At 36.2% G+C, this 25,524-nt stretch overlaps 2 protein-coding genes across 3 annotated transcripts in view; both read right to left on the bottom strand.

Moving 5' to 3' along the window:
* Positions 1-2,381, bottom strand: part of GTPBP10 (GTP-binding protein 10) — an 83,342-nt gene extending 80,961 nt beyond the window's left edge. The window contains exon 1 of the mRNA XM_051217653.1: positions 684-2,381. Coding sequence (XP_051065067.1) covers positions 684-857 — 174 coding nt within the window. The 5' untranslated portion in view covers positions 858-2,381. The remainder of the gene's footprint in view (positions 1-683) is intronic.
* A 7,267-nt stretch (positions 2,382-9,648) lies between these two features.
* On the bottom strand, positions 9,649-25,108 carry MS3_00009299 (uncharacterized protein; the record flags this gene model as incomplete). 2 transcript variants are annotated; one of them, XM_012943159.3, is made up of 5 exons in its annotated part: positions 9,649-10,412; positions 13,429-13,793; positions 16,929-17,310; positions 19,635-20,276; positions 22,062-22,271. In XM_012943159.3, coding segments are annotated over 5 exons (1,959 nt in total), but the record flags the coding sequence as incomplete, so codon positions are not given. The 2 variants fall into 2 exon arrangements, with proteins under 2 accessions (XP_012798613.2, XP_051065066.1); XM_051217652.1 differs by having other exon boundaries at positions 9,649-13,793; positions 16,929-25,108.
* Between the last annotated feature and the right edge of the window lie 416 nt (positions 25,109-25,524).

The following is a 25,524-nucleotide window of genomic DNA, read 5'->3' as shown; positions in this document are numbered from 1 at the left end:
GCTACCACACTTCAATCACTGAATAAAAAGTATCGAGTTAATCACATCGGAAGTAATACATACGAATCCCTGTCTTAATTGCGTTTAATTTTAAGAATAAATAGAACAACGTGAATAAATAGAATGGCTCATACACTAATCTTATTCAGACCTATGATACGAAGATTGATTATGATAATAGATGTTTGCTTGGACATCAGTATACAGACCATGGTTTATACCTATAACCTAATTGGTTGAAATTTGAGGGATTCAACTAAATAGTAACAAACAGACATGCATAGACAAGAACAAAAAGTATCGGAACTTCCCAACCAATCGTCATACATTTAAACAACGGAGGCCAATTAAATCTTGGGAAGGAAAGATGAGTTTCAAGAGAAGATAAAAATAACAAATTCAAATCTCAGCACATCCATATCGATAAGAATGTATCTTGTAGATGAAAATATCAGCGACTTTTAGTGACTAAGGTACTCAGCTTTCAACCAGCTTCGAACCCAATCCCACCTTCCTTTGGGTTTTGGGAGCCTGAAAGTACTACTAACAAGCACATACAATGTGGCTTAAAAATGATTACATAAACTGCTACTTGAAAAATAAAATCGATCGACTAACAAATCAGTAATAAAAACTGATAAGATTTAACGAAATTTAACAGGAAAATGTTGCATTAAAACTACCATGAAACGTTTCGTCGGGTTAGCCATAAACAGATTTTGGAGTGTTTGATTTTCATCGGCTTCTAGAAATACACTCCCACCATTTCCTCCCCGGCCTTTAATTGGTGGACTACCTGCAGCCCCACTACCAGCTCTGACAAAAATACGAAGTTTGTCGATGAAACCCTTGGACATGACACTGCTGTGAACAGAAATAACCAATAATTGGTTGAAATAGCATTGTTAAGTGGTAAAATATCGAAAAAATACTGTCGCTGGTCTATAAATAAAAGCAGAAGCTTATCCTATTTGACTTTAATACTGCATGAGGAATTAAAGTGTCTAGTGTAAGTTGGGAAATATGAAATCAGCTTATTATGTTCGTGAACAGATTTCGTCGATTAGATGCCTTGTTTACAAAGTTATGATTGGTGTTCATATTGTTGCGATAACGAGGTATGTCAACTTGGACCGACGCATATATGTGCCTGGTCCTACGACTGATGCTCATCACGAATAAGTTTATAACGATAAGTCCCAAGTCTAATTATTATAACGCCCATTGTGGAAGAATACTGAGAATGTTACTGAAAGACGCGTTTGGTTTCAATGGGGAGCTTCCTTCGATTAAAATTAAGAACTGTTCCACCAATACTCAATTTCAGTTTTATTTTCCGAAAATAATCATGCGCATTTAGTTTTAGAGAATAGTCACGTATCGTTACTTATACCGTCAGAGAAGGTATATCACCAAAACTCACTAGTGAATGGTTACTTATCATCCTAAAGACCAAACATACCAAGTAAAGTCAAGTGAGAAAGAAACGTTGAATTAGTAACACAGGTGCCAAGAGCTTTAGGTATTAGTTATGCAACAGTTTGAAAGGTGATGATAGGAGGTTGGGCAAGGTAGCTCAGAAATAAAGGAGGGATAACTGCGCTTTAGATGAACATGAAACAAACAACCGATAATCACAACTTGGGGAGCCAAGAGGATTCAACTATGGTAAAATAATGGGTTAGGTATCCTATTTTAAAACTTGAGGAACAATTCATTAATGGTCATCGTTAAACTCCGCTCAACTATTGTTGATAATCTTTTCCGTGTATGTCCATCTAAACACCAAGTAGAGTCTAACATACTTATTTTCCTGAATAGCGTTGAACGTAATCAGTACACTGACAGACTTAATCTAGAACAGGAGGTGTATGCATACATATAATATATGTTCTTGAATGGGAACTTATACACTAGCACTTGCAAAAATAATGATACCTATGGAGAACCTAAATTTACTTGTAAAGAGTTAACATACATTATAACTAAAGGTTGTCGGTTTGAGTTATTTCACTTATCTATTAGTGTAAAAAACTTATGTAGTGATATAGAACATTTGAGGACGTCTAAACAACAACATGAGAGAACAACTATTATTATTATTATATTATTTAGAAAGCCCTACCAGTTCTTGTGCGATTTTGGTGTTGGTATAGTTAAACGTTATGTCTAGTTGTTCTGTCATGTTTGATGTTGTTTATAAAAAACGTCATAAAAACCAAACATTATTAATGGTTAACACAAAATAACGTATTGAATAAAGACTGAGCGGTAAGATTTTAGGATGTAAGCGTCACTCTATAAAGCGAAGCAACGCTAAACCGGAGCACTCGTGGGGCCAACCAAAATTTCAATAGAACCAATGCGATGATTGGCCTTGATGATTTACACATTGCGCTGTCTGTAATTTGTCCAATATCTGAAATTCTTTATTCCAAGCTTGCATAAACCAACAGAGTTCTGTGGAATCGCTTTTGGTTGTTTCGTTCGGCCACTCGACCGCACTTGCTGTAGATAGTTTGGTAATTGTTTGTTGGATTGTATATCCTGTAATCTGAGTAGATACGTTTGTATCAGGTCACCAAGGGTTCTGGATACTAGAAACAATCACACTACCTGGCGAAAGGTTGACTGGTTCTATGGGTGTTTTATATATACTTTGTATGGTTTGAACGATCCGATGTATTGTTGATTGAAACCCTGTAAGGTTCAGTACTAGTCTCAGTTCGGAAAGGACATAAGGCTAGGTGGCCGATGTTAATCCTGGCAATGGTGATCTCCCAGTTGGTTCAACCTTCTTTTGAAAGCTTCAAAAGATCGAGCTTCAATCGCGTGTTAAGTTAATGGATTTTACTCATTGATAATTCGATGGGAAAGTCAATATCCAGCTGATTAGTAACTCGTTCTGGCCCTAGCTGATCGTATTAAGAGAAGAGCTGCAGAAGCGGAAATAAACGAGCGTCGCCGAAACGGTGAAAGAAACCTCGTTCCTAAGGGTTTTCAGATTGTAAAAGTTTGGAGCAAAACGATCCCCAAGCCACTCTGGGTGGCAAGGGAAAGCTCTCCACAGACTTAAAAGTGTGCTACACAAATGCTCGCAGCCTACTAAATAAAATGGAGGAGCTGAAGTCAGTGGTGGACAAAGAAAAACCGGACGTTATCGCTGTCTCGGAAACTTGGTTAACGTCAGAAGTATTAGATAGTGAAATCCAATTGACTGGTTTCATAACCAGTAGGGCTGATAGATTAAACCGAAGGGGAGGCGGGGTTATTCTGTACACCAAAAGTACCCTAACCATAAGATTAGCTGAGACAGTAGCACATGTTTCAGGGACATGTGAACTGGTGAGATGTAAGTTGAAATGCCGAAGGCAAGATATTGAAGTAGTTGTAGTTTATCGCGGTCCAGAATGTGTAGCAGATGATTTTCTCCTTAGTAAACTTAAGTCCTGGTGTAACAACGGTAAAAGCCTTGTAGTAGGCGACTTTAATGCACCACATATAAACTGGGTTAACTTAGAAGTAGGGTCATCCATATCTTCGTTCGACTCCAAACTGTTAGAAACCTCGATTGGACTAGCATTATTCCAACACATTAGAGATCCCACAAGATACGACTTAAGAAACTCTTCTCTTTTAGATTTAGTCTTCACACACGGTGATGACGTTGGTCAAACGGCTTTTCTCCCACCACTTGGGAGAAGTGACCATGCAGTCATCTTATTCAAATTCATGGCTGAGATTGCTTGTCAAACAATTGCGCCGGCCCGTCCTAACATATGGAAGGCAGATATACAGGCAATTAACTCCGCAGCATCGTCTGAGAACTGGGAAATCGACTCAAAGGCATCAGTACAAGAGGCATGGACTCTATTCAGGCAGTTATACAATCGGGTAACTCAACCATACATACCCTGGACTGTCCCAAAGAAAAAGAAGCACGGACATCCCTGGATAGGGCGGGATATTCGACGCTTATTAAGACAAAAGAAGAAATGCTGGGATGTTGCCATCCGCCTTGGCACAGCGGGTACGATGGAACGTTACAGATCGATAAGAAACGAGTGTATAACTAAAATTCGGGAAGCGCAAAGAAAATATGAAATGCAGCCGGCAGAATCTGCACTCAAGCAGCCCAAGAGGATATTCTCGTACATAAACTACAGAACAAGGATTCATCATTGGATTCCCAACCTAATTAAAGTAGGAAGTGAATCTGAAATGATAGAGGAAGATCAGGAAAAAGCTGAGGTTGTGGCTGACTACTTTGGGGCAGTTTTCACTCAGGAACCTCCTCTAGAGAAAGAACCAGACCCAATTACAGAGTCAACAAACCAGCTGCTCACCGTGGACTTCGACCAAAACGATGTGCTTAAGGCTCTTAGCACCCTAAACATGGAGAAGTCAACAGGACCAGATGAACTACACCCTAAAATCTTGAGACATATTGCCCAATATATCGCAGCCCCACTGACTGTGATATTCAAAATGTCACTTGACCAAGGTGTGTTACCTACGGACTGGAAAGACGCAATCGTTACTCCCATACATAAAACAGGTCTACGACAAGTTCCATCAAATTACAGACCCGCAAGCCTCACCAGTGTTGTAATTAAAATACTGGAAAGAATAATCAAACGGACCATAACAGCATTTATGGAAACCAATAACTTGCTGAACATGGCACAACATGGTTTTAGAAAGGGTCTATCCTGTACAACGAACCTCCTTATAGCTAGGGAGCTCTGGAATAATGCGCTAGACAACGGAAACTCAGTGGATGTTATCTACATAGACTTCAGTAAGGCTTTTGACAAGGTGCCAAATAATAGGCTGCTATTGAAGTTGGCAAACCTTGGTATTGCCGGACCTCTTTTAAAATGGATTAAGGATTTCCTAGTAGGTCGTAGGCAAAAAGTAAGAATAAATTCCAAGTGCTCCATCTGGAGACCAGTACTTAGTGGAGTACCCCAAGGTTCCGTCTTAGGTCCTTTACTTTTTATAATGTACGTTAATGATCTTACAAGTATAGTACAGTCTCCAATGTTATTATACGCTGACGATGTAAAAATTTGGCGAGTAATAACTGGAGACAAAGACGCATTTACTCTTCAGGCGGACTTAAATAATATGATCAACTGGTCTAAAGAGTGGCTAATGCCTATAAACTCGGAAAAGTGTGTCTACATGCACTTGGGGGATTCAAAGGTTAATACGTACAACATAGGAGATGTGTCATTACCCGTAGTCCGGTCTCATAAGGACCTAGGGGTGACAGTGAGTAATGATCTTAAGACGACGGCCCATTGCCGGGAGATCGCAGTTAAGGGGTTTCGAACCCTCTGGGCTTTAAAAAGGACATTCACTAAGCTTGATACTACCATGTTCACCACATTATACACATCCTTAGTGAGAACTAAGTTAGAGAACTGTGTTCAGGCTGCAAGCCCCTGTTTAAAAGGTGACTCAAACATACTAGAAAAGGTACAGAGGGCAGCTACGCGTGCAATTCCGGAACTCCGGGGTTTGTCATATAAAGAGCGGCTTGAAAAACTGAACCTCTTTACTCTGCCCTATCGCAGACTAAGGGGAGATCTAATATTGATGTACAGAATACTGAGAAATGATTTCGGACCTAACTTATTCTCTCTCTTTCTTCCCACTAGATCGGGACACCTCAGAGGGCATAGCAGGCGAGTAGAAAAGCCAAGAACGAACAAAATACCCGTGGCATACAGGTTTTCACACCGAGTCATCAATACTTGGAACCTGCTGCCTGAAGCAGTGGTATCCGCACCTCCAATTGACTCTTTCAAGAGAAGACTGGACACTCACAGAAGCATACTAGAAAAGGAATAACATAGGCCGTAGGCCTTCTCTCCTTACTACACAAATCTGAATCTGAATCTTGTGAACATTTTTGGAGTGTCCTCGTAAAGGCTCTGTCTTGAAAGATTGGAAAATTGAGGGCATATCAAATGTGAAGTTGTCACCAAATAGTGTAAAAACTGTGATCAAGTCGCCTCTGGTTCATATACATGATAATTTAAATAAGTTTAATTTAGCCAGCCGATCATCATACTGGAGTTTCGCTGAACCGGGATCAGCTTACACGAAGTCTTCTAAGATTAAACATCAACCATTTTGTGATTAAGCGTTGGAACCATCTAGCAAGAACTCATTCACCTTACAATCTGGACTGCGGAAGGCCTAACCGATCATCAGCTCTTTTTCTTTTCCATTTCAAGCGGAAACTAACTAAATCACACGTCCCACTTACATGGGATGTGTTATAATTAGCGGTGAATGAGGTAGTTTTTCTTTGATTATAGCTACTCATCCCTTATGTTTCTGAATGCTGGCGGCTTTTACTAATGTGAAACCTCTAAAATCAAGTTCTCTATTGTCTAATGACTATATCAGCTAAGTTTTCGTGACTGCGACTACATCTGGATTGCCAAAGTACATTTGTACGCCTAGTTTCGATTGCTTGCTGAGCAAAACCCACAGATTTGTGTGTTAGACCCAAGGATCAACTAAATGACTTTGTGCTGCACGCAAAGTGACTTCGACAACACTCTCTGCCAGAGCCTCACCATCCGAAAATTTATAATTTTTGGGTCCTTCTCGCCAGCATCCAAGTTTAGTTTGGGTTGATTTTAAGCTCCTAGTCTTTTTGTACGAACCATGGATGATAAGTCTTTACATACGAATGCACTAAATCTGAAGCTACTCATGCCTTTCTACAGGGACGGAAGCCAGTGTTCCCATCCAGAAGATTTATACCTTATGAGCTCCTCCCAGTAGTTGAGCAAGAACTGGATTGACTCCTAAGTTTAGGTGTTATCAAACCAGTTAAATTGTATTAACATTGGTTGCTAACCACAAGATCTTTGAAGCCGAAGACATGTACACTCAACATGTAACACCAAGAGGTCAAAAATGACGAACGCTGGAGTGTAGAGTCGAAATAGAATGGCTTGGATGGGCAGACGTATTCACTGTGTAGTTCATACTAAATATATTATTTTACCCCAGCACAAACATGTTCTTCGTAAGTCCCAACCATCATTGTGCTAAGTGTTTCTACTGAACGAGTGGGTAAAGACAATGATGTGACTTCCATACAAGATCTCATAGATTAGATAGTCATATCATAAAAAATCTAGGTTTTTGGGATAAGGACCACTTTTTCAGTAGCCAAGATAAGTGTACTAATATCGAACCAGGCGATAATGCTTCAAAATCTCAGAATAGGCTGCAACGACAGTGATAGTTAATAAACATCACTGACTTTCGTTTGCATTGAATTAGATGCCATAACACTGGTTAGCCATCCTTTTCTGATTATACGAAAAGTACTGTCCTAGCAGCCATAGTTATTGATTTCTGGTTTTACTCGGTTTGAATAGGGTGGATCAACATCACCTAGGTACCATAAGACCATGCTGAACGGTGAATTTTTGTGAACATTATGTTTTGTTTTGTCGTTTTTATACCGAAATTCACCTTTACTTTCGAGGATACTTATCTACATGACAGTCAACAAAGATAAATCGATCTTATTTAGTAAATAGATTATTAACATGGTTAGTGTTTCGGTCCTTTCACTCAGCTGATGATCCACTGTTGCAGCTCTTAGGTTTAAGATGCTTTCTCATTGATCATTTCATGTTTAAAGACTTAAGTTACTTTCAGGCCGCATCTGTCTTTATAAAAGACATTAAAAACACGAGTTTGGAGTCCTCCATTTAAGCTGTATTCTGATATTCCTTACAAATTATCGGGGATGAAGTACTAATAGAAGACGCTTTCCGTCTTTAATAAACAGGTCTCGCACCCTGTATGCATGATAACATGAATCGATAAGACCAACAGTTAAATTACTTGTAACCACACATATTGCTATTTGGGGTTCTGATTTGTTTTTTGAAAACACAAAAGTGTGCATTGTCTAGCGAGTTAGATGATTTATTATTCAATACCATGGGAAAAACATGAAAACAAAGACAACAAGTGATAACTTTCAAATCTGTACAAAACTTGATAAATATTGCTCAACGTCTAATAAAGGAATCCATACCTAAGACTTAACATTGTCCTATATATACATATATATAGATTGCTTAAGATTTTCGACAACATAAAGTGAACTAGAAATCCCCTATCCATTGTTTCAAATAAATCTGAGTTTTTACTCTTTCAACTAAATTATATTACAAATATGCAAAGTTTCATATAAGAACTGGTATTACATCCTTTCTTTTAAGTGTAATATTTAAAGTTGTAAGTATTTATTTAAACTGAATTACATTTGTAATTTGGTTTACATAATATTGTTTTAGTCATCTATTTTTGATTTAACTTACAATTGGGGAATTGTGGGCTTTGTTCAGTAATGAAATATACTGGAATATTATTAGTAATGAGATTGTAGATGTCAAGTCTGTTTTACATTCTCTGTTGTTATTCATTTCTCTTCGACTCTTTTCAGTATTGTTTTATATTATTTATTAATATTCAGTAATTAGTTGTAACCCTAGCAACGCAAGTTTGTCGTGTAATATTCTGAAGTAGTTACATATGCTTATAACACTTATTGTATTTATCATTATAATCACTTTATCTTAATCATGGTAGCAGTTGTTGACAATTTTATGCAGTCGTTTGATCCTTGTTTAAACGTAACATTTTCCATATTGCTTACTTTTAGTTTGATTTTTGCTTGTTGATAAACCGCCAAACAGTTTAGACACAAAGAACGGTTGTCAATTTGCACTATCGGAGCCTTTTTTATTTCACACAAAAAGACGTGGTAAACGCCATAGATACCTCACAAGTTGAGATTTGTAACTAGTTTTTGTATATTATTCAATAAAGACAAATTATTGCCTTGTGAATATCGACTAAGCACAAATCTCAATTAGGTGATTTAAACACTTCGATAAATGTAACAGCAGATAACAATCCAATAACATAATAACTTACAATTTTATCTGTTTTACTTTATCAAACTAACTGATAAAGATATTAAAAGATATATGATTAAAACAAGATAGTAGTAAATCAAGGCATATATCTAATTTTAGTACATTTTAGTATCCATTTTCAACCATCACAGATTGAAGGCCTGTATACTCCATGGTGTCGAAACCCGGGTCAGTCAGTCAGCTACAACGTAGGACCAGGCACATATATGCATCGGTCCAACTTGCCATACCTCATTAACACAACAAGATGAACACTGGATTCATAAAAGTAGTTAATTCAATGGTGGTAATATATAAAAGAATGATTGCAATAAGGATATAGTACAGGAAGAAAGAATTAGGTGATAGAAAGAAAGATATGAAGCGATTTTAATCTCCGTTTAAAGGAAGACAGAAAGTGCATATATTTACGCCATTGTGATCGATTCTGAGCCATTGGTTACGATAGTCACGCGGACCGCAACCAAGTAGTCTGCATCTACCAACATGGCTCAGACTAGAAGTTAATGACTTCAGTGACTGATGCTACATTTTGGTTCGGCAGCCCTTAGCTTTCTTCTAACCATCTTAAACACCGGTTAGCATTGCACGTCGTGGTAATCGGTGTTCAAGCATACGTGACCGGGATCAACAGGCCGTAAGTAAGTCAATAAGTAAACAAAACTTAATCTTTTTTTTTAAAAAAAACAACTTCAATGTTATTTTAGAATATACATAAATATAAAGAAAGAGAAAACAAACAAACAAACAAAGTGATTAGAAAAATAACTGAATTGTAACAAATTATCCCTAGTATAACTTTCAACTATACACAAATTGGGGAAAAAAAGTGTGTGTGTGTGTGTGTGTGTGTACAAATGATTTGTTCATTAAGAAATTAAAGCAAACTATTCAATTGATAGGAAGACAGGGAATATATATATATATATATATATATATATATATATATATATATATATATATATATATATATATATATATATATATATATATATATATATATAAGAACAAACGTAGTTTGTAATGTAAACGTAGGGTATAAGCAACAAGAAAATCTGTATTTCATTGTAATCTATTGTGTTGAATTGTTGAAGTTGTTGATGGTAAAAGAGAAATCCCTGAATTGATAAAATCATAATTTAATAAATTTGAAGTGTTTATCAAATGATTAGAGTTTAGTATATTAGTTGTATGAATAGGCACTAATGGTGATGATAATGATGATGAAGTTATGCAATTGTGATTGTTTGTATTAGTTGATGGTATTAAACAAGCTGCACCTATTATATATTTATTTGATCTTAAACTACCATTTGGACAATAATATACTGCAGTTTGAGCATCGAATGGATTATTGAAATTTGCTAAAAAATTCGCTGTTCCATTTGTATGATATTGAAATGGTATAAAGTATGGTTGAGCCTTGATGAATTGAAATGAAATGTTTTTTGTTTTGTTAATGTAAAATCTAATAAGAATTAATACTGATTAGATTTATGTAAATAGAATAACTCTATTTTTTGATTGACATCCTGAAACGATTGAACTTAGATCACCATGGAAAACTTGGATGCACTGGATGGACCCAAAGTTTTCGATCTCGCTTGTGAACGCTTAACCTCTAGACCATTGAATTGGCTGGCATCCAACGGAGTTATTGTCTAACCTCAACCAATCCACGAAATTGCGCTACAATCGTCCCACAATAGTAAGAAACGGACGTTCAGTGCTTCCAGGTTTTCGATGGTGGTTTAACATCAATTGGTTAATGATCTTAATCAAAAACTTAGTAATCTCCACAACCCTTATAATTATATTAACTTTATTCTCTACTATTAGAGAAGCCGTTTATAACTTCAACTATTGGAATGCTTCATTCAGACATCGATCATTTTTCTCATCTCTGTATATTCAGTTAGTAAATACTGAATTAGCTAATGAAATTTCCTCATTTCGATGGAGTTTTGTTCTTTGAGCTGGATGGTTTGATCGTGGAACTTCCATCTGTTCTTCTGAATGACATCATCAGCATAAACTTTAACTAGAAATGAAGGGTTCGAAATTATCCACATGTAGTTCACAGAGGTGAGAGTAATTTATGGACGAACCAATCAGGTATATGATAAAAAATCTCGGGTTTAGGCGAGAAATCCACTCATCCATTCGGCTAAAAAGAGTTTTGATATCACAACTGATTGATCACTGGGTGGTGATTAATGTCATGTGTATCAAGTCTTTCTTAGTGCAAATCGGATGCCATCGACCAAGTTGCAATGTGGCCACTAGTCTAGGTGACTCGACATTGTTTGAACTACGTTGAGATTAGATGATGGTTGGAGGTAGTCAACAAGAAACCCTGAACCCGGGCTTCGTGCTACTTGGCACTCGTCAGCAAGATGTACCTATAATCTTTAGGGACTTGGTGCTCCCTGATGGATTGGATCCCGTGTCACCCAGCTTCACAGCCTGAGACGTTACCACTAGGCTATCCGAGCTGTTTTGATATTTTAGTTGATGCCAGTTCGTGGTGAAAACCTTAAATCTAATTCCTCAAATCAATATATATAACCCTCATTTGATCATAGTTATTAGGTGGACACTCTCAAGGTCACTATGGCGTCGCTCAAAGGTCGTCCATAAATTCTAGTCTCACCTTCGTAACTTGTCTTGTAGACCTCGATGCTGATTGGTTGACCTTAAAGCTGTCATCGTTTACTTCATTTTTTGGAAGTAAACAATAATAAGTTTAAGGCCAATCAATCAACATAGAGGTCTACAAGACAAGCTGTGAAGCACATGTGGAAAAATTCGAACACTTCATTTCTACCTGAAGTTTGTGCTGATGATGATGTCGTTTAGAAGAATAATGAAAGCTCCACGACTAAACCATTCAACTGAGAGAACAAAACTCTATCAAAATCATCTACATGAGCTACAAATCTTCTCCATCATCTCAAAATCTCCTCATTCGGAGGGCTATTCAACTATTTGAGTGTATATTACCATAATTTTTCTTCTTTGTTTCTTCAATTACTGCTGATAGAGTGATTGATCAGTCGGTGATTTAATGAGAACTGTTACAAAACACTAAGGCAGTATTGTCAAAGGTGACTTATATACCTAAACTATTTCCTTTTTAAGTAGAGCTTCCCCATACAAAATTCACATTAAATAAGTTATTTTCAGTACTAAAAAACAGTGTATGTTTATATTTTTCTATATATATATAAACGGTGACTGAACTAATAGTATGATAAGCAAACTTATCAACGAGAGATGAGTGATCAGTGGAAAATGTGATCTGATGAATCTGTCCTCTCAATTTTCTTTTTTTGGCAGACTACAGATATAAAAAGCAGATACTTCTACGACTGTGTCACAACCAGGGACTTTGAAAGACGTGCGTTTCGTATTATATGGTACTCGTCGATTCGATGTACCTGTATCAACTCTAGGATGTAGGTATATCCAGTTGACGAGTTCCAAATAGGACAAAACGCACGTCCTGGATTCAATGGTTAACTACCATCCATCTTTGCTTATAAAATTTGTGACTTATGGCGACCCGCATAGAATGCATATATGTCAACATGAGACTGATCAACTGTAGTCCTAAAAACCAACAATAGGAAGATACAAGCAAACAATACCGATGTGAATTTCTCAGTGATACGAAAACTAATCAATAGTGACAACTACTTTATAACTTCATAATATAAAAGAGTTGTATGCTATTAATATTCCACCTTAAATAGACATATTTCATAACTGTATACTAAGTCATATCGTATTATCTAACTGTTGATTCAGTTTTTATTAGATATTAGCCTTCACTAGTATTGTAGACAAATGATTTTTAAAACATAAATTCTATGAAATTCGATATGACCTTCATGAAGGTACATACTAAGCAGGTTGAATTATCCAGGAGAACTTATAAATTCTAGTAAAAAAAAATTCATGATCTTAACCATTGAAATTACTATAATATCCACAAAACCCTTCTGATATTAATCAACATATGCTCACTAGTGACTGGCTTCAACAGGTATTTCCTGGAGTTCTAATGAGAAGCAGTGATCAGTGGAGTTCAACAAGGTCTGTTGTGAGATAATAACTCACTGATGACAATGGTGGATGTGTCGCTCAATTTCGTGGATTAGTTGAAGTTAGACATTAACACCGTTGGCTCAGTGGTCCAGTCGTTAAGTGCTCGCGCGTGAAACCAGTAGGTTCTGGGTTCGAATCTCGCAGGGGGCGAGGTCGTGGATGAGCACTGATGAGGAGTCCCACACTTGGACGAAACGGTCGTCCAGTGCTTCCAGGTTTTCCATGGTGGTCTAGCTTCAACTAACTCATGATCTTAACCATTGAAAAGAAACGTTCAATAATAAATTTACAGTAAACATAAAGTTAAAGTCAATTCACAGGAACTAACCGTCAATAGATTTTTAACAGGTTTAAATAATGATTCAAGTTCTTCTTGTGTTACATCAATTGGTAAACCTGTTAACATAACCATTGATGCTGTAAGATTTGGCAAATTATATCTTGATTGAGTATTTAAATGAGATAAAGTTTTATAATCTAATAAAACATTTGAATGATCTACATTGTTAGATAATATGGAATTGGATGAAGGAATCAATAAACTTTCATAATCATGGTTGGTAACTATTGTTGGCGAAAGATTAAGACTAGAGATTGAATGAATATAATTATCTATATTGTAATTTTTTATGAATGAAGATGTATATTTGATAGGTAAATTTGTATCTGATAATTGAATTGGTGAAGTGATTGCTGAAATGAAATCAGATAAAAATAAATGATACTTCAGCTTTGATAATAATAATGACAATAATAATCACCTTCTCAGTAGTGACTGACTTTAGGAGACACTCCTGGAGTTCTAGTGAGAAGTCGTTACCAAAGGAATTCAACCAGGTCTGTTGTGAGATATCAGCTCACTGGAGACAATGGTGTACGGTGGCGCAACTTCGTGGATTGGTTGAAGTTAGACATTAACGCTGTTGGATGCCGGTTCAGTGGTCTAGTTGGTTAAGCGCATGGAGCGAAACTGATGGGTCCTGGGTTCGGATCTCGCGGGGGGCGGGATCGTAGATGCGCACTGCTGAGGAGTCTCATACTAGGACGAAACGGCCTTCCAGTGCATCCAGGTTTCCCATGGTGGTCTAGCTTCAATTGACTCATAATTATTTAGTAATTGAATTCATGAATGAATTGAAGTTCTAGATCATTATAGAAAATCTGAAAAGATCTGTTGACTGTTTCGTCTTAGTATGGGATTCCTCAACAGTGTATATCCATGATCCCTCTTTTCATGAGATTTGAACACAGGACCTATTGGTTTGTCATGCAAACGCTTAACCTATAGACAATTAAGCGGGCATCTAATAGTGTTAATGTCTAATCCCAACTGTCCAGTGTTATGATTTTATGTCCGGCTTTTTATCACGTGATTTATCCACCAACCAAAATACGAACTATACAATTTCAGCACTGTGTCAAATCAATGACGTTCGACCGGTATGGGCAGCCTAGCGTCTTTATTGGTCCTATGTCCGCCTAGCCAGTCCACTTTAGTCCAGAACACCAATACCAGCTTCCAATATGCGAATCGAATCATTTATTTCAGACATACTGAGTTTATATATCAACCAAACATACCACAACGCACCATAAAATAGGAAATAACATTTATACACAAACAAGCCAAAAAGTGGCTGTGAACGTGGGAGGCGGTAGTCAATAAACTGAACCTAGTTTAAGAACCGTAAATCGTACAATAATAAATTATAGGTCAAAATAAGGCTTATAATAAGAAGAATATAAATATACATAATCTAGTTACCAAATATTCATACCATACATTCGATTGTCCCGATTTCGTGTCCTCGTTCACTAAATATGTACTCGCTAGATCAATAACTAAGGTATCGTTTATATAAAATACCCTTGTGGGTCAGGGTAATTTTAAATTGGTTTTCAGGAGAACCAGACACCAAACCATACAGACTTTCACGTGACAACCCGAACAGTACAGCTCAATCCCGCTTCACAGGAGAACCAGACACAATATTGGCTTCGACGCTACAATCTAAATAGTACAGTTCAATCCTGTCACACAACCACACAGGTAACAAGCACCCTGGTGGAACATTCGCAACATTCTTATACACATTCACATCACATGTATAGTTATTACGATCAATGATCGCTTGTATCAATTATGCACAGCACGAACAGGCCAAAGTTCACCTGTTCCGCTCACACGACAGTCAAACTCATTGATGTTAGCAATAGCGACATAGCTTACAATGTCCCAATCACAATGGTCCTTGAAAACACTGAAAACCAACCCCCAGTGTGAATGAAATAGGTTAACTAGCAAACCAATTTTGTGCATGAAAACTCAGCAAAACCTGTCAAAGCGATACCGAACCATCCACAATATCAATGGAGAACCTCCAGTCTCATACGAGACCTTCAGCTCTACATAGCCATATAGCTTATACTGCAAAAAACACATATATAGGGTAGTTAACGAAATAGCCCAGCCTGAAGTGTTAGGGCTTAAATAACGCTTAAAACCAATTGTTTGGTGTCGGAATACTACTACCAGACCACCAAGATCATTTTTATCGTATTGGCGAAATTTTCATTTTTCCGACTTTTCAGACCCTGAGTTAGGGATAGCATCCCTAATGTCTTGGAGTATGGAGCTAAATATACTAGATTCAAGTCTCACTGCGAGATCCAGGTCCTGAATATTTACAACTGTAAAACTTAAACCCTTCTTTCTATAAATCGATAATATTTATTTCTTCTAAGATTACAATCCATTTCATAAATATGACTTTAAGATAAAAAACGACTCTATAGACCTATCTTTTGCTTTCACTTATTAAATAACCTTCTCATAAACAAACCAATACACGTATAAGGGTATACATATATACTAAAGAATGTTATTGTAGTGAGCACAAACATGAGTGGAGACCACCGAATTTATTTGAACAAAAAATTACAGCACACCTTACTGAAATCTGAGAACCATACAGCGAATACTTGATTTGCAAAATATCAACCAATTGTCTTAAATTTGACTGTTCCTTTTGCAAATATCAGTCCATCGTCTCAGATTTTATTGTTCCTGTATTTTCATATCGATTGCTTTCCATTCCCGCCTTTTATTCTTTTTTAGTCTTTTAATAAAATACATTCTGTAATTGATTATCATAATATACTACTGATGACAACAGATATAAGTAGTTTACATCACAATATCCCGACCGTAGCTACTACCTTGACGCGGTGGTCGGGCTTGCCTATCGTGATGATCCAACCGAGCTATATTGGCTGGAATATATGTTCCTGTAGCTTCTACAATGCCAGGCAGGTCGACTGGAGAACGGTAAGACCAAAAAAAGCAACTCAAGGTCTGATGGCGAAGTCGTACTGCTGGCTGTAGAGGGGTGTGACAGCAGTAAGGTGTTTCCCTCAGACAACCAGCATCTGCAGCGATGCTGCCTTCTCCAAAGAAATGGAGGGATTAGAAGAGGTCGACCCTAAAAATGTCACACCTCACATTACCTCACGGATTTCCGTCTCCGGCGCTGAGGCCCTTTAAAGAACGGGGCTAACACGTCAAAAACCTCCGACAAAAAGACCGTGCACGACCGGCCTCAAGCAGTTGTCTCTTGGGCTCTGCGGTCACGTGCCCAGGTCGTTAAGGTCAACAATAATCCAACTTTTGTTTCAGGTTCCTCAAGAAATACCCTTCCACGGTGTGGGCAGCCGGGAAGTGACATCAGCCCTCATACCCGTAACAGCATACGAGACTGATTGACTGACATCACAATATACATATATATCGCAATGATTATTTAACCATGTCATTTCTCAATAACTTACCATTGAATATATGTTGATCATTCATTTTTGTTTTAATCGGATATTTTATTGTTGATCTTGACCAATTGTAATTGGAATGATTTGATCTATTCCATTTTAATAATGATGTCATATGGATTCTATGTATTGGTATATTATATGTTATATTTGATAAATCAATAATTGATAATTTACCATTATTATCAATATTATATAATGCAAAGGTTGGAATATTGGATAATACTTTAAATTGTTGATTATTTCCATATAATGTAGTAATAGTAAATGGTCTACTAATTAAATCATGAATAAATTGAATAGCTTCAGTTATATTCTTTACTGATAATAACCATGATGATGTATGATTATTGTTGTTAGTGTTGGTGGTGTTTGAAATAGTTTCCTTGAAAAATCAAAAAATCAAAAAGAATTATCCATACTGTGACTGTTAGTTTCTCAAAACATTGAATATTCTGTTATCAATGTTAGAAACTATTGACCGTTGTTGTTGTTGTTGCTACCTTGATGTAGTGGTCGGGTATCAGTCAGTCAGTTAATCAATCAGTAACAACGTAGAATTTCGTACGTACGTACATCAGTTCGAGTTGCCATACCACATTAGCACAGAGATGCAGTTGTCGATTCAAATCCCGTAGTGGTATAGGTAGTAAGAGTATAAGCAGTAATCGGAAAGATTAGGGTTTGAAGATGTTATTCAAGGAGTGTAATCCAGTGAAATAAATTTAGAAAGAGAAAAAAAGAAGGGACGTGAAGAATTCAGAAGATTAGAATTTCGGGGAATACAAAGAGCGGATGCACCTGCGCCATTGCAAACGATTTTGAGCCACGTCATTCAAGGTCCCTAACCGTCGGTTGCTATCATCTCTCGGTCGGATGTGCCTATCGTGATGAGTTAATCGAGCTATATTGAGTGGAATAACCATTTCTCAAGGTTCTACCATGTCAGACAGGTCAGTTGAAGAGCGGTAAGACTAATAGTAGCAAACTCAAAGTTCGAAGGCGAAGTTGTACTGGCGACTGTAAAGAAGTGTGATAGCAGTTGAGTGTTTCCTTCAAACAATCGGTATAACAGCGATGCTGCCTTCTCACAAGGAGAGGGGGTTAAAAATGTGGACCATAAAAATGCATATCTCATCCTACGGATTGCCGTATTCGGCGGTAAGGTTACAATAAGTACAGAGCTAACACGAAAATTACTCACAAAATGGTTGTGTGTGATCGACCTTAAGCAACTGTCCCTTGGGCAGTGAAGCAACCTGAAGCAATGCATATGTGTGCCTGATCCTGTATAATAGCTGACTGACTGACGGAAACCATTTTCAAAACGCTGGATTCTTAAAGCATAGAAAGTTGTGTTTTAATGCTATTGTCAATAATCAACAATATGCACTTCATGAATATGGGCACTGCATCATTTTTTTTCGTATTTACTGTAGAAATTTCTTTAGTTCTATTCTATTTCAATGAGCAAACACTGTTATAATAAGTACATCGGTTAAGTTGAGGATCTCTATTCACTTGACTGAGTTTTTCTACTTTTATTTCAAATACTACATAGGTTGGATAATGGCTAACAGTGGAGTCCAAGACGCGCGTTTCATCTTATTTGCGGCTCGTCAGTTGGATATACCTGCATCCCAGAGTTGATATTCATTAAGTTCAAGTCCCAGATTGAACATCAACTCTGAGATGCAGGTATATCCAACTGACGAGTCCTAAATAAGACAAAACGTGCGTCCTGAATTCCATTGCTAGCCACCATCCATCTTTACTTAGAGGGCTTATAACTTAAGGCAATATCGAAGCAATCCATACAGGATGCAGATTTGCTAATAAGACACTGGTCCTATACATCAATGGAAGGATTCATACAAACAATACAAAATGAATTTGGACTATCCTGACGTTTGAGACAATTGATTGGCATCTTGCAAATGAAGTCTTCACTGTATAGTTCTCAGATTTTACCACGAGATTATGTATGTTCAAATACATTCGATTGTTCCCACTTAAATTCTCATTCACTACAATATCATTTAAATTGTAAATAGTAAAAAAAGAAAACATCATTATTAATTTCCTTCACTGACTCTTAATGTTAGATGTATCTTCAGTTTATGTTGTTTAAAATACCAAATTCTGGACTAAAAACGTTAGGTACTATTGATATCACAAGCCAATTCAAGTTAGACATCTATTGAAAACTATTTCAAACGTGTTGGGTGCGAGGAATACACATGCTGAAGACAATGGAAGATGGTCACTCAGTGTAGCCAATTAACTGGAGTTAAACACTCATATTATTAGATTTCTGCTCACTGGTTTAAAGACTGAGTACTCACATACAAGATTGAAGATCCAGAGTTTGACCCCTGTTGAATACGTGTGTACACACTGTCAAGGAGTTCTATGCTAGGACAAAACGTCTGTTGAATACTTCCTGAATGTTAATGTATGTCTAACTTGATCTATGATGTCAATAACATTTGTTCGTTCCCGTAAACCTCTATTCTGATGGCTTTAGGTACATTATTTAAACTAAGGATCATAATAAACTTAACGACAATTTAGATGGAACTAAAATGAGTGAACTGTTTATTTGATTGCACTATCAGGGATATTGAATACAGATGAGTTTTGTTCATCTAGATTCATTAGATAAACATATTAAATAAAACCATTTAGTAAATAATGCAAAATAATTACCATCCTTCTCATACGATAAACCTTTGCAAAATTAGCTGGACCCAAATACAATCGAATATCATGCCTGGATGTTTCCATGGGCAATTCATTCAACTGAACCATAGCACATGCACCACCAATTGGCATCGGTCTTGCAAATGGACAATCAGGATCTGTTGGATCAGTTAGGTCACGTATGAGTGGATTTGTAATAGCTATATTTGGTAAAACATTAAGATTCACTGAAGAATTGTTTGGTGAGATCATTGGTATGGATGATGATATACCTCCTAATGTATTATTTAATAATAAATTCTCGTTTAAGCCAGATGAATCCAATCCTGTTCCACTTGATGTTAATAAGTTATGTGATAAACCCAAAGGGATTGTGCCAGAATTCCATAGATTTTGTACATTTGATAGGGCTCCAGTACTGATAGCCGATTTCAAATGTGTAAGAGCTGGGCTTAAATAAGTTTCTTTGTTATTATTACTGTTAGTATTACTATTGTTTACAAAATTGACTAGATTAGAACAGTTGATTTGTGTTCCTCCATTTATTAGTGGTACTCCTATGATTCCATTAGATTGAATGTTCGATAAGGCTGAATGTGTTTTTTGTCCAGATGATGAGCACTGAAATAGTGTTACATTATGACAAACCTGGTCAAAAATAAAAATAAAGTAAATAGACCACTGAGAAAAAAGCATAGTAAACTAGTACAAATCTGATTGGTAGCACAATACAACTTCCTTACCTACTTACTTACGTCTGTTACTCCTCGTGGAGGAGCATCGGCTTAGTTGATGTGTATGTGTGTGCTTCATACATCATGTTTTCGTTCCTTTATAGAACGATCAGATGGGTTTTTATTAAGGTTTGTAGATTGTTAAGTAATCTGAGTCACTGTCCAAAAATGCCTACAGAAATTCTGTAATCACAATCCGAAAGTTTACTCTAGGGAGAATTGCTCATTAGAAAGTAAATACTCAAACAATGCTTCACTTTTTCATACAGATGAATTTGTGATATCTGAAATGCCAATATCAAGCGATGTCACCATAACTATTCATGTACATTATTTCAATAGTAGGTTAAACTATTAAACCCACTTTCACATAGTGTTTGTTTTAAGCTGATGAATATATGAGGTAGGACTTACATACCCTATATGTCATTTCTTCTTACCATTCTCATTCATACTTTTAACTTTATTTTATAATCCTTAACATAGACAATTATATGATTACCTGGTGGTATGGTAGATGATAACACACCATCAGTTATATTGATCTAGGAAATGGAGCTTACATAAAATCTTTCCTTTATATATTACACCATTGAGTTAAGTGCTTCTATGAATTCGGTGTTTGTCTTGCTGTGCTAATGAGGTGTGGCAACTTGGACTGATGCATGTATGTGCCTGATCCTACGTTGTAACTGATTGACCTTTCAAACTCCAGTCAAGTAACTAGATCAGTTTCACTAAACTATATCAATGATCTAAAACCATTTTCTGACATGAGAATAGTTTATCCAATAATCAGGTAAGTTTGTGTTAGTTTGTCATAAAGATATTTGATAATGGAGTATTGTCTATGATATTTTTCTCTCTTTAATTAAAGAATAGATATACAACTGTAGTGTTTATGTGAACTAACGATTCCTTTGTACTTGGTGAATGCTTGATTTTGAATTCTAAATTATTTATTTATTTATTTATTTGAACACTTAAATATTGGCACAAAGGTGCACAAAGGGGCACCAAACACATATGCACCACATAAGTCACTTGATGTTTGTGTATGATATTGCCAGGGTACCCAAACCGAAGTAGGTGGTTTCCTTAAGTGGCCATATCCGGAACCTTCGACCTGAAAGTCTAATCTACAAGGAAGTGGAGCAACTTATGGAGATGCAATCCCATAGTACCCGGTGACTAATAATTCGTTCATACTCCATTTGCTTTCTTAGGATCTTGGAGCTCGTGTGCACCATTGGTTTGGAATGAGGGTTTTCCAACTCCCCCAGGTGGATCTTTCATATCCATCAACCCGGTTAAAGTGCCGGAAATTCGCTTTTCATCCCCTCAATTTCATAAACAACAGTGATGTAATGAGTGGGACTTCGCTGGTAGTGGCTGTATTTCAATATGGAGAGCTGATTCTCCTCACTCTCAGCCATTTGTGCTCTTGTAGTTCTTTTTTGGCTTGAATCTTGTTATTTTAGGAATTCCTAGTTCGTACAATCATTCAAATACTTTAAACTATCACAACAATTGATAGAGAGAAAATTTGGTTCGACAAATGTTTGTTTGTAAGAAGACTCAATAATGATGATAGTTCTTTGACAGTTATTCAAAGATATAGATTACAATACACATGTAATAGAATACTTAGTAACTATTATAGAAAAAATATATATATATATATCACCATAACAACTACCTGAACCATTTCAGATGGTGATGCTTTAAATAATTCAACATATCTATCACCTAAATAATCTTTATGACGTGTTAATGCTTTAGTTGCTATATTATCATTAGAAAATAGAATAAATGCATCACCAGTTGGTCGTTGATCTGGATAAGTCACTAAATAAATTCCTTGTTCATTTAACATAATTGGTGCTTGAACAATATTGAAAAATTCAATCTAAAACGAAAAAACAAACAAAAAAAAATAGTAAAATAAAATTTACATCCACTTCTAAAGTTTGATATGTAGTCCACCTAGTAACTAATTATGTCACTAACATGATCACAGTAGTACTAACCACCAGATTTAACACCAACCTGAAAAATTATTCAATCATTTTAAATAAAACACAATTGGATTAGTTTCATGATCTAAATTATCATCACCAAATCATTATTTTTCAATAGTTTAGATTATGAATCCAATGAAAGTAGACCATCATAGAGAACGTGGAAGCATTGGATGACTATTTCGTCTTAGTGTAAAACTCTTTAACAGTACACATCTACAATCCTGCCTTTGTGAGATTCGAATCTGGGACCCATCAGTCTCATACATGAACACTTAACCTTTAGACTATTGAGCTAGCATCCATTGATGGTAATATCAAACTTTAACCAATCCACGAAATTGAGCAATATATCCACTATTATATTCCATGAATTACTATTTCACAATAGATTCGGTTGAACTCCAGTTGATCATTGTTTCTCATTAGAATTCCAGGAAGTACCTCTTGAAGTCAATCACTATTGAAGAACTCCACAATAGGATGAAACTGTCATCTAATGCTTCCAGGTTGTTTTTATGGTGATCTAACTTCAATTAACTCATGATCTTAACTATTATTATCATGTATCTAAAAAACCCAGTAGCTTCGCAATAGAATCACCGATAACATGATCAATGACATTTAACCATAAATAAATAATGATTATAAATTCTATCCCTATAGAAAACCATAATTCAATCTTGTATATAAACAAAAACAACAACAACAACAATAAAGCATATTAAATATAAAGAAAATTGAAATCTTACTATTAATACTACTGAATGAATCAATCATATCACCATAAGACAACATAAATTATGTAAGCAAAACTAAACCTTATCCCATTGAGTATTTCGATTTGTTTGTTTATTTGTTTATAAAAAAAACATTCACGAACAATGTAAACATAAAGAAAATAGGATAGTAAGAGAGGGTTTTGTGGATATTATACTAAGTTCAATAGTTGAGATCATGAGTCAATTGAAATTAGACCACCATGAAAAACTTGGAAGCACTAGACGGCTGTTTCAGCTTAGTATAGGAGTCCTCTTCAGTAGTGCACATCTACAATTTCGCCTCACGAGATTTGAATCCAGGACCTATCGGTCTCAAGCGTAAGCGCTTAAAAACTGAATTACCAAGCTGGCATCGAAAGGTGTTAATGTTTGAATTCAACTAATCCACGAAGTTGCGCCACCATCCACCATTGTCTTCAGTGAGTTACTATCTCACAACAGAACCGATTGAATTCCACTGGTCGCGGGTTTTCACTAGAACTTGAGGAAATACCTCTTGAAGCTAGTCACTAGTGAGTATATGCTGATTAGTATCAGAAGAGGTTTTTTTGAACATTATAGTAGTTTAGTTGTTGAATTCATGTATCGATTGATGCTAGACTACCATGGACAACCTGGAAGCACTGGATGGTTGTTTCGTTCTAGTACGGGACTCCTCATCCACGATCTCACCCCGCGAGATTCAAACCCAATAAAACAAATTCATTAATTTGATTGACATAAGATAATAGTACAAGATAATTCTATTTATGATACTATAAACCTAAATAAATGTCAAATTAGATATGAATTTAATCTATACTTATAGCAAAGATTAGTTACATAAATGGTAAAACATGATGAAATCTGTTTAAGATTGGTGCTATTAATCTCTTAAATTGTTATCAATAAGTATGAGCATATAAAACTCATTAACTAATGGGAATCAAGTTGATAGAAGTATTTCAAATGATATCAAATAGTAGGAAATAAGAATATTGAAACAACTATGTTGTGTGCTACTTAAATCGACATGAGTAGTATATAATGAAAGTCAGAAATAAAATGTCTGGCAGCAGAAGATCGAGGAGGAAAGAAAGGGAACAGAAAGCAATTGGTATGGAAATGTAGGAATAATGAAGTTTGAGACGATTGACTGATATTTACAAAAGGAACAGTCCAGTTTGAGACAATTAATTGAAATTTTACAAATTGAGTATTCACTGTATGGTCCTCAGATGTTAGTGAGATATTCTGTGTGTTCGAATACATTCAATGCCCCTCCCCATTTGTGTTCTCGTTCACTACACTACCATTTATACTGCAATCTATCGATTCAAGCCAAGGCAGTTTACTGGTATGTTTAATACACATTCCGTAAATTTTTATGAGCATAGAAACAAATTAAGAATCCATTTTTTCCTGCGTAAATTATATATTAATCTTAATCAGTAAAGATTTTACAAATGTAATCTGTATTTAATACCTTCTATTTAATCTAAGAGCCTAGTTTGTGTGTAACTGATAGCTTAAAGTATCAAGATTCTAGTTCATAAGAATGGTTATGTTTAAAAGATAATTTACTAGGCGCTTGTTACATTCAAGGTTCACTAGATTTCATAATGTAATTAACGATTCCTGTGATCTTATAAACACGTTCAATATTATGATTTTATCCATAAAGAAGGTCACTTTTCTCCTACGAAAATATTACTTAATTACACATGTTACCCTTCGTGGTGGAGCATAGGCCGCTCATCAGAGTTCTACATTCAAATCTATCCTGGTCAATCTTTTCCACGTGTTTCCAGTTGCTATTCATTCTTATAATATCTGCTTCAAATTTCCGACGTAATGTACTCTTTGATATTAATCTTCTCCGTTTTTCTTCGGGATTCCAAGTTAGCGCTTGCCTCGTGATGCACTTTGATGATGTTCTCAATGTGTGTCCTATCCACTTCCAGCGTCTTTCCCTAATTTCCTGTTCAGCTGGAAGTTGGTTTGTTGTCTCCTATGGTAGGGCGTTGCTGATGGTATCCAACCAATGGACATTCACTACATTACGTGGACAATTATTGATAAATACTTGTAATTTCTTGGTGATGGTTGTGGTAGTTCTCAGAGTTTCAGCTCCATACAATATGACTAACCGTATTGACGTTCGTATTGAAGATTGTGAGTTTGATATTGGTTGACAGTTGTTTTGAGTTCCACATATTCTTTAAATGTAGGAATGCTGTCGTTGCTTTGCCAATTCTAGCCTTCATGTCTGCATCAGATCCTCCTTGTTCATCGATGATGCTACTCAGATAAGTGAAACTTTCCACCTTTACCAGAGTTTCTCCACCAAGTGTGATTGGGTTGGTGTTCTCCGTGTTGT

Source organism: Schistosoma haematobium, chromosome 5 (assembly GCF_000699445.3).
Source record: "Schistosoma haematobium chromosome 5, whole genome shotgun sequence".
NCBI lineage: Eukaryota > Metazoa > Platyhelminthes > Trematoda > Strigeidida > Schistosomatidae > Schistosoma > Schistosoma haematobium.
This window is presented reverse-complemented; position numbering and strand designations above follow the sequence as displayed.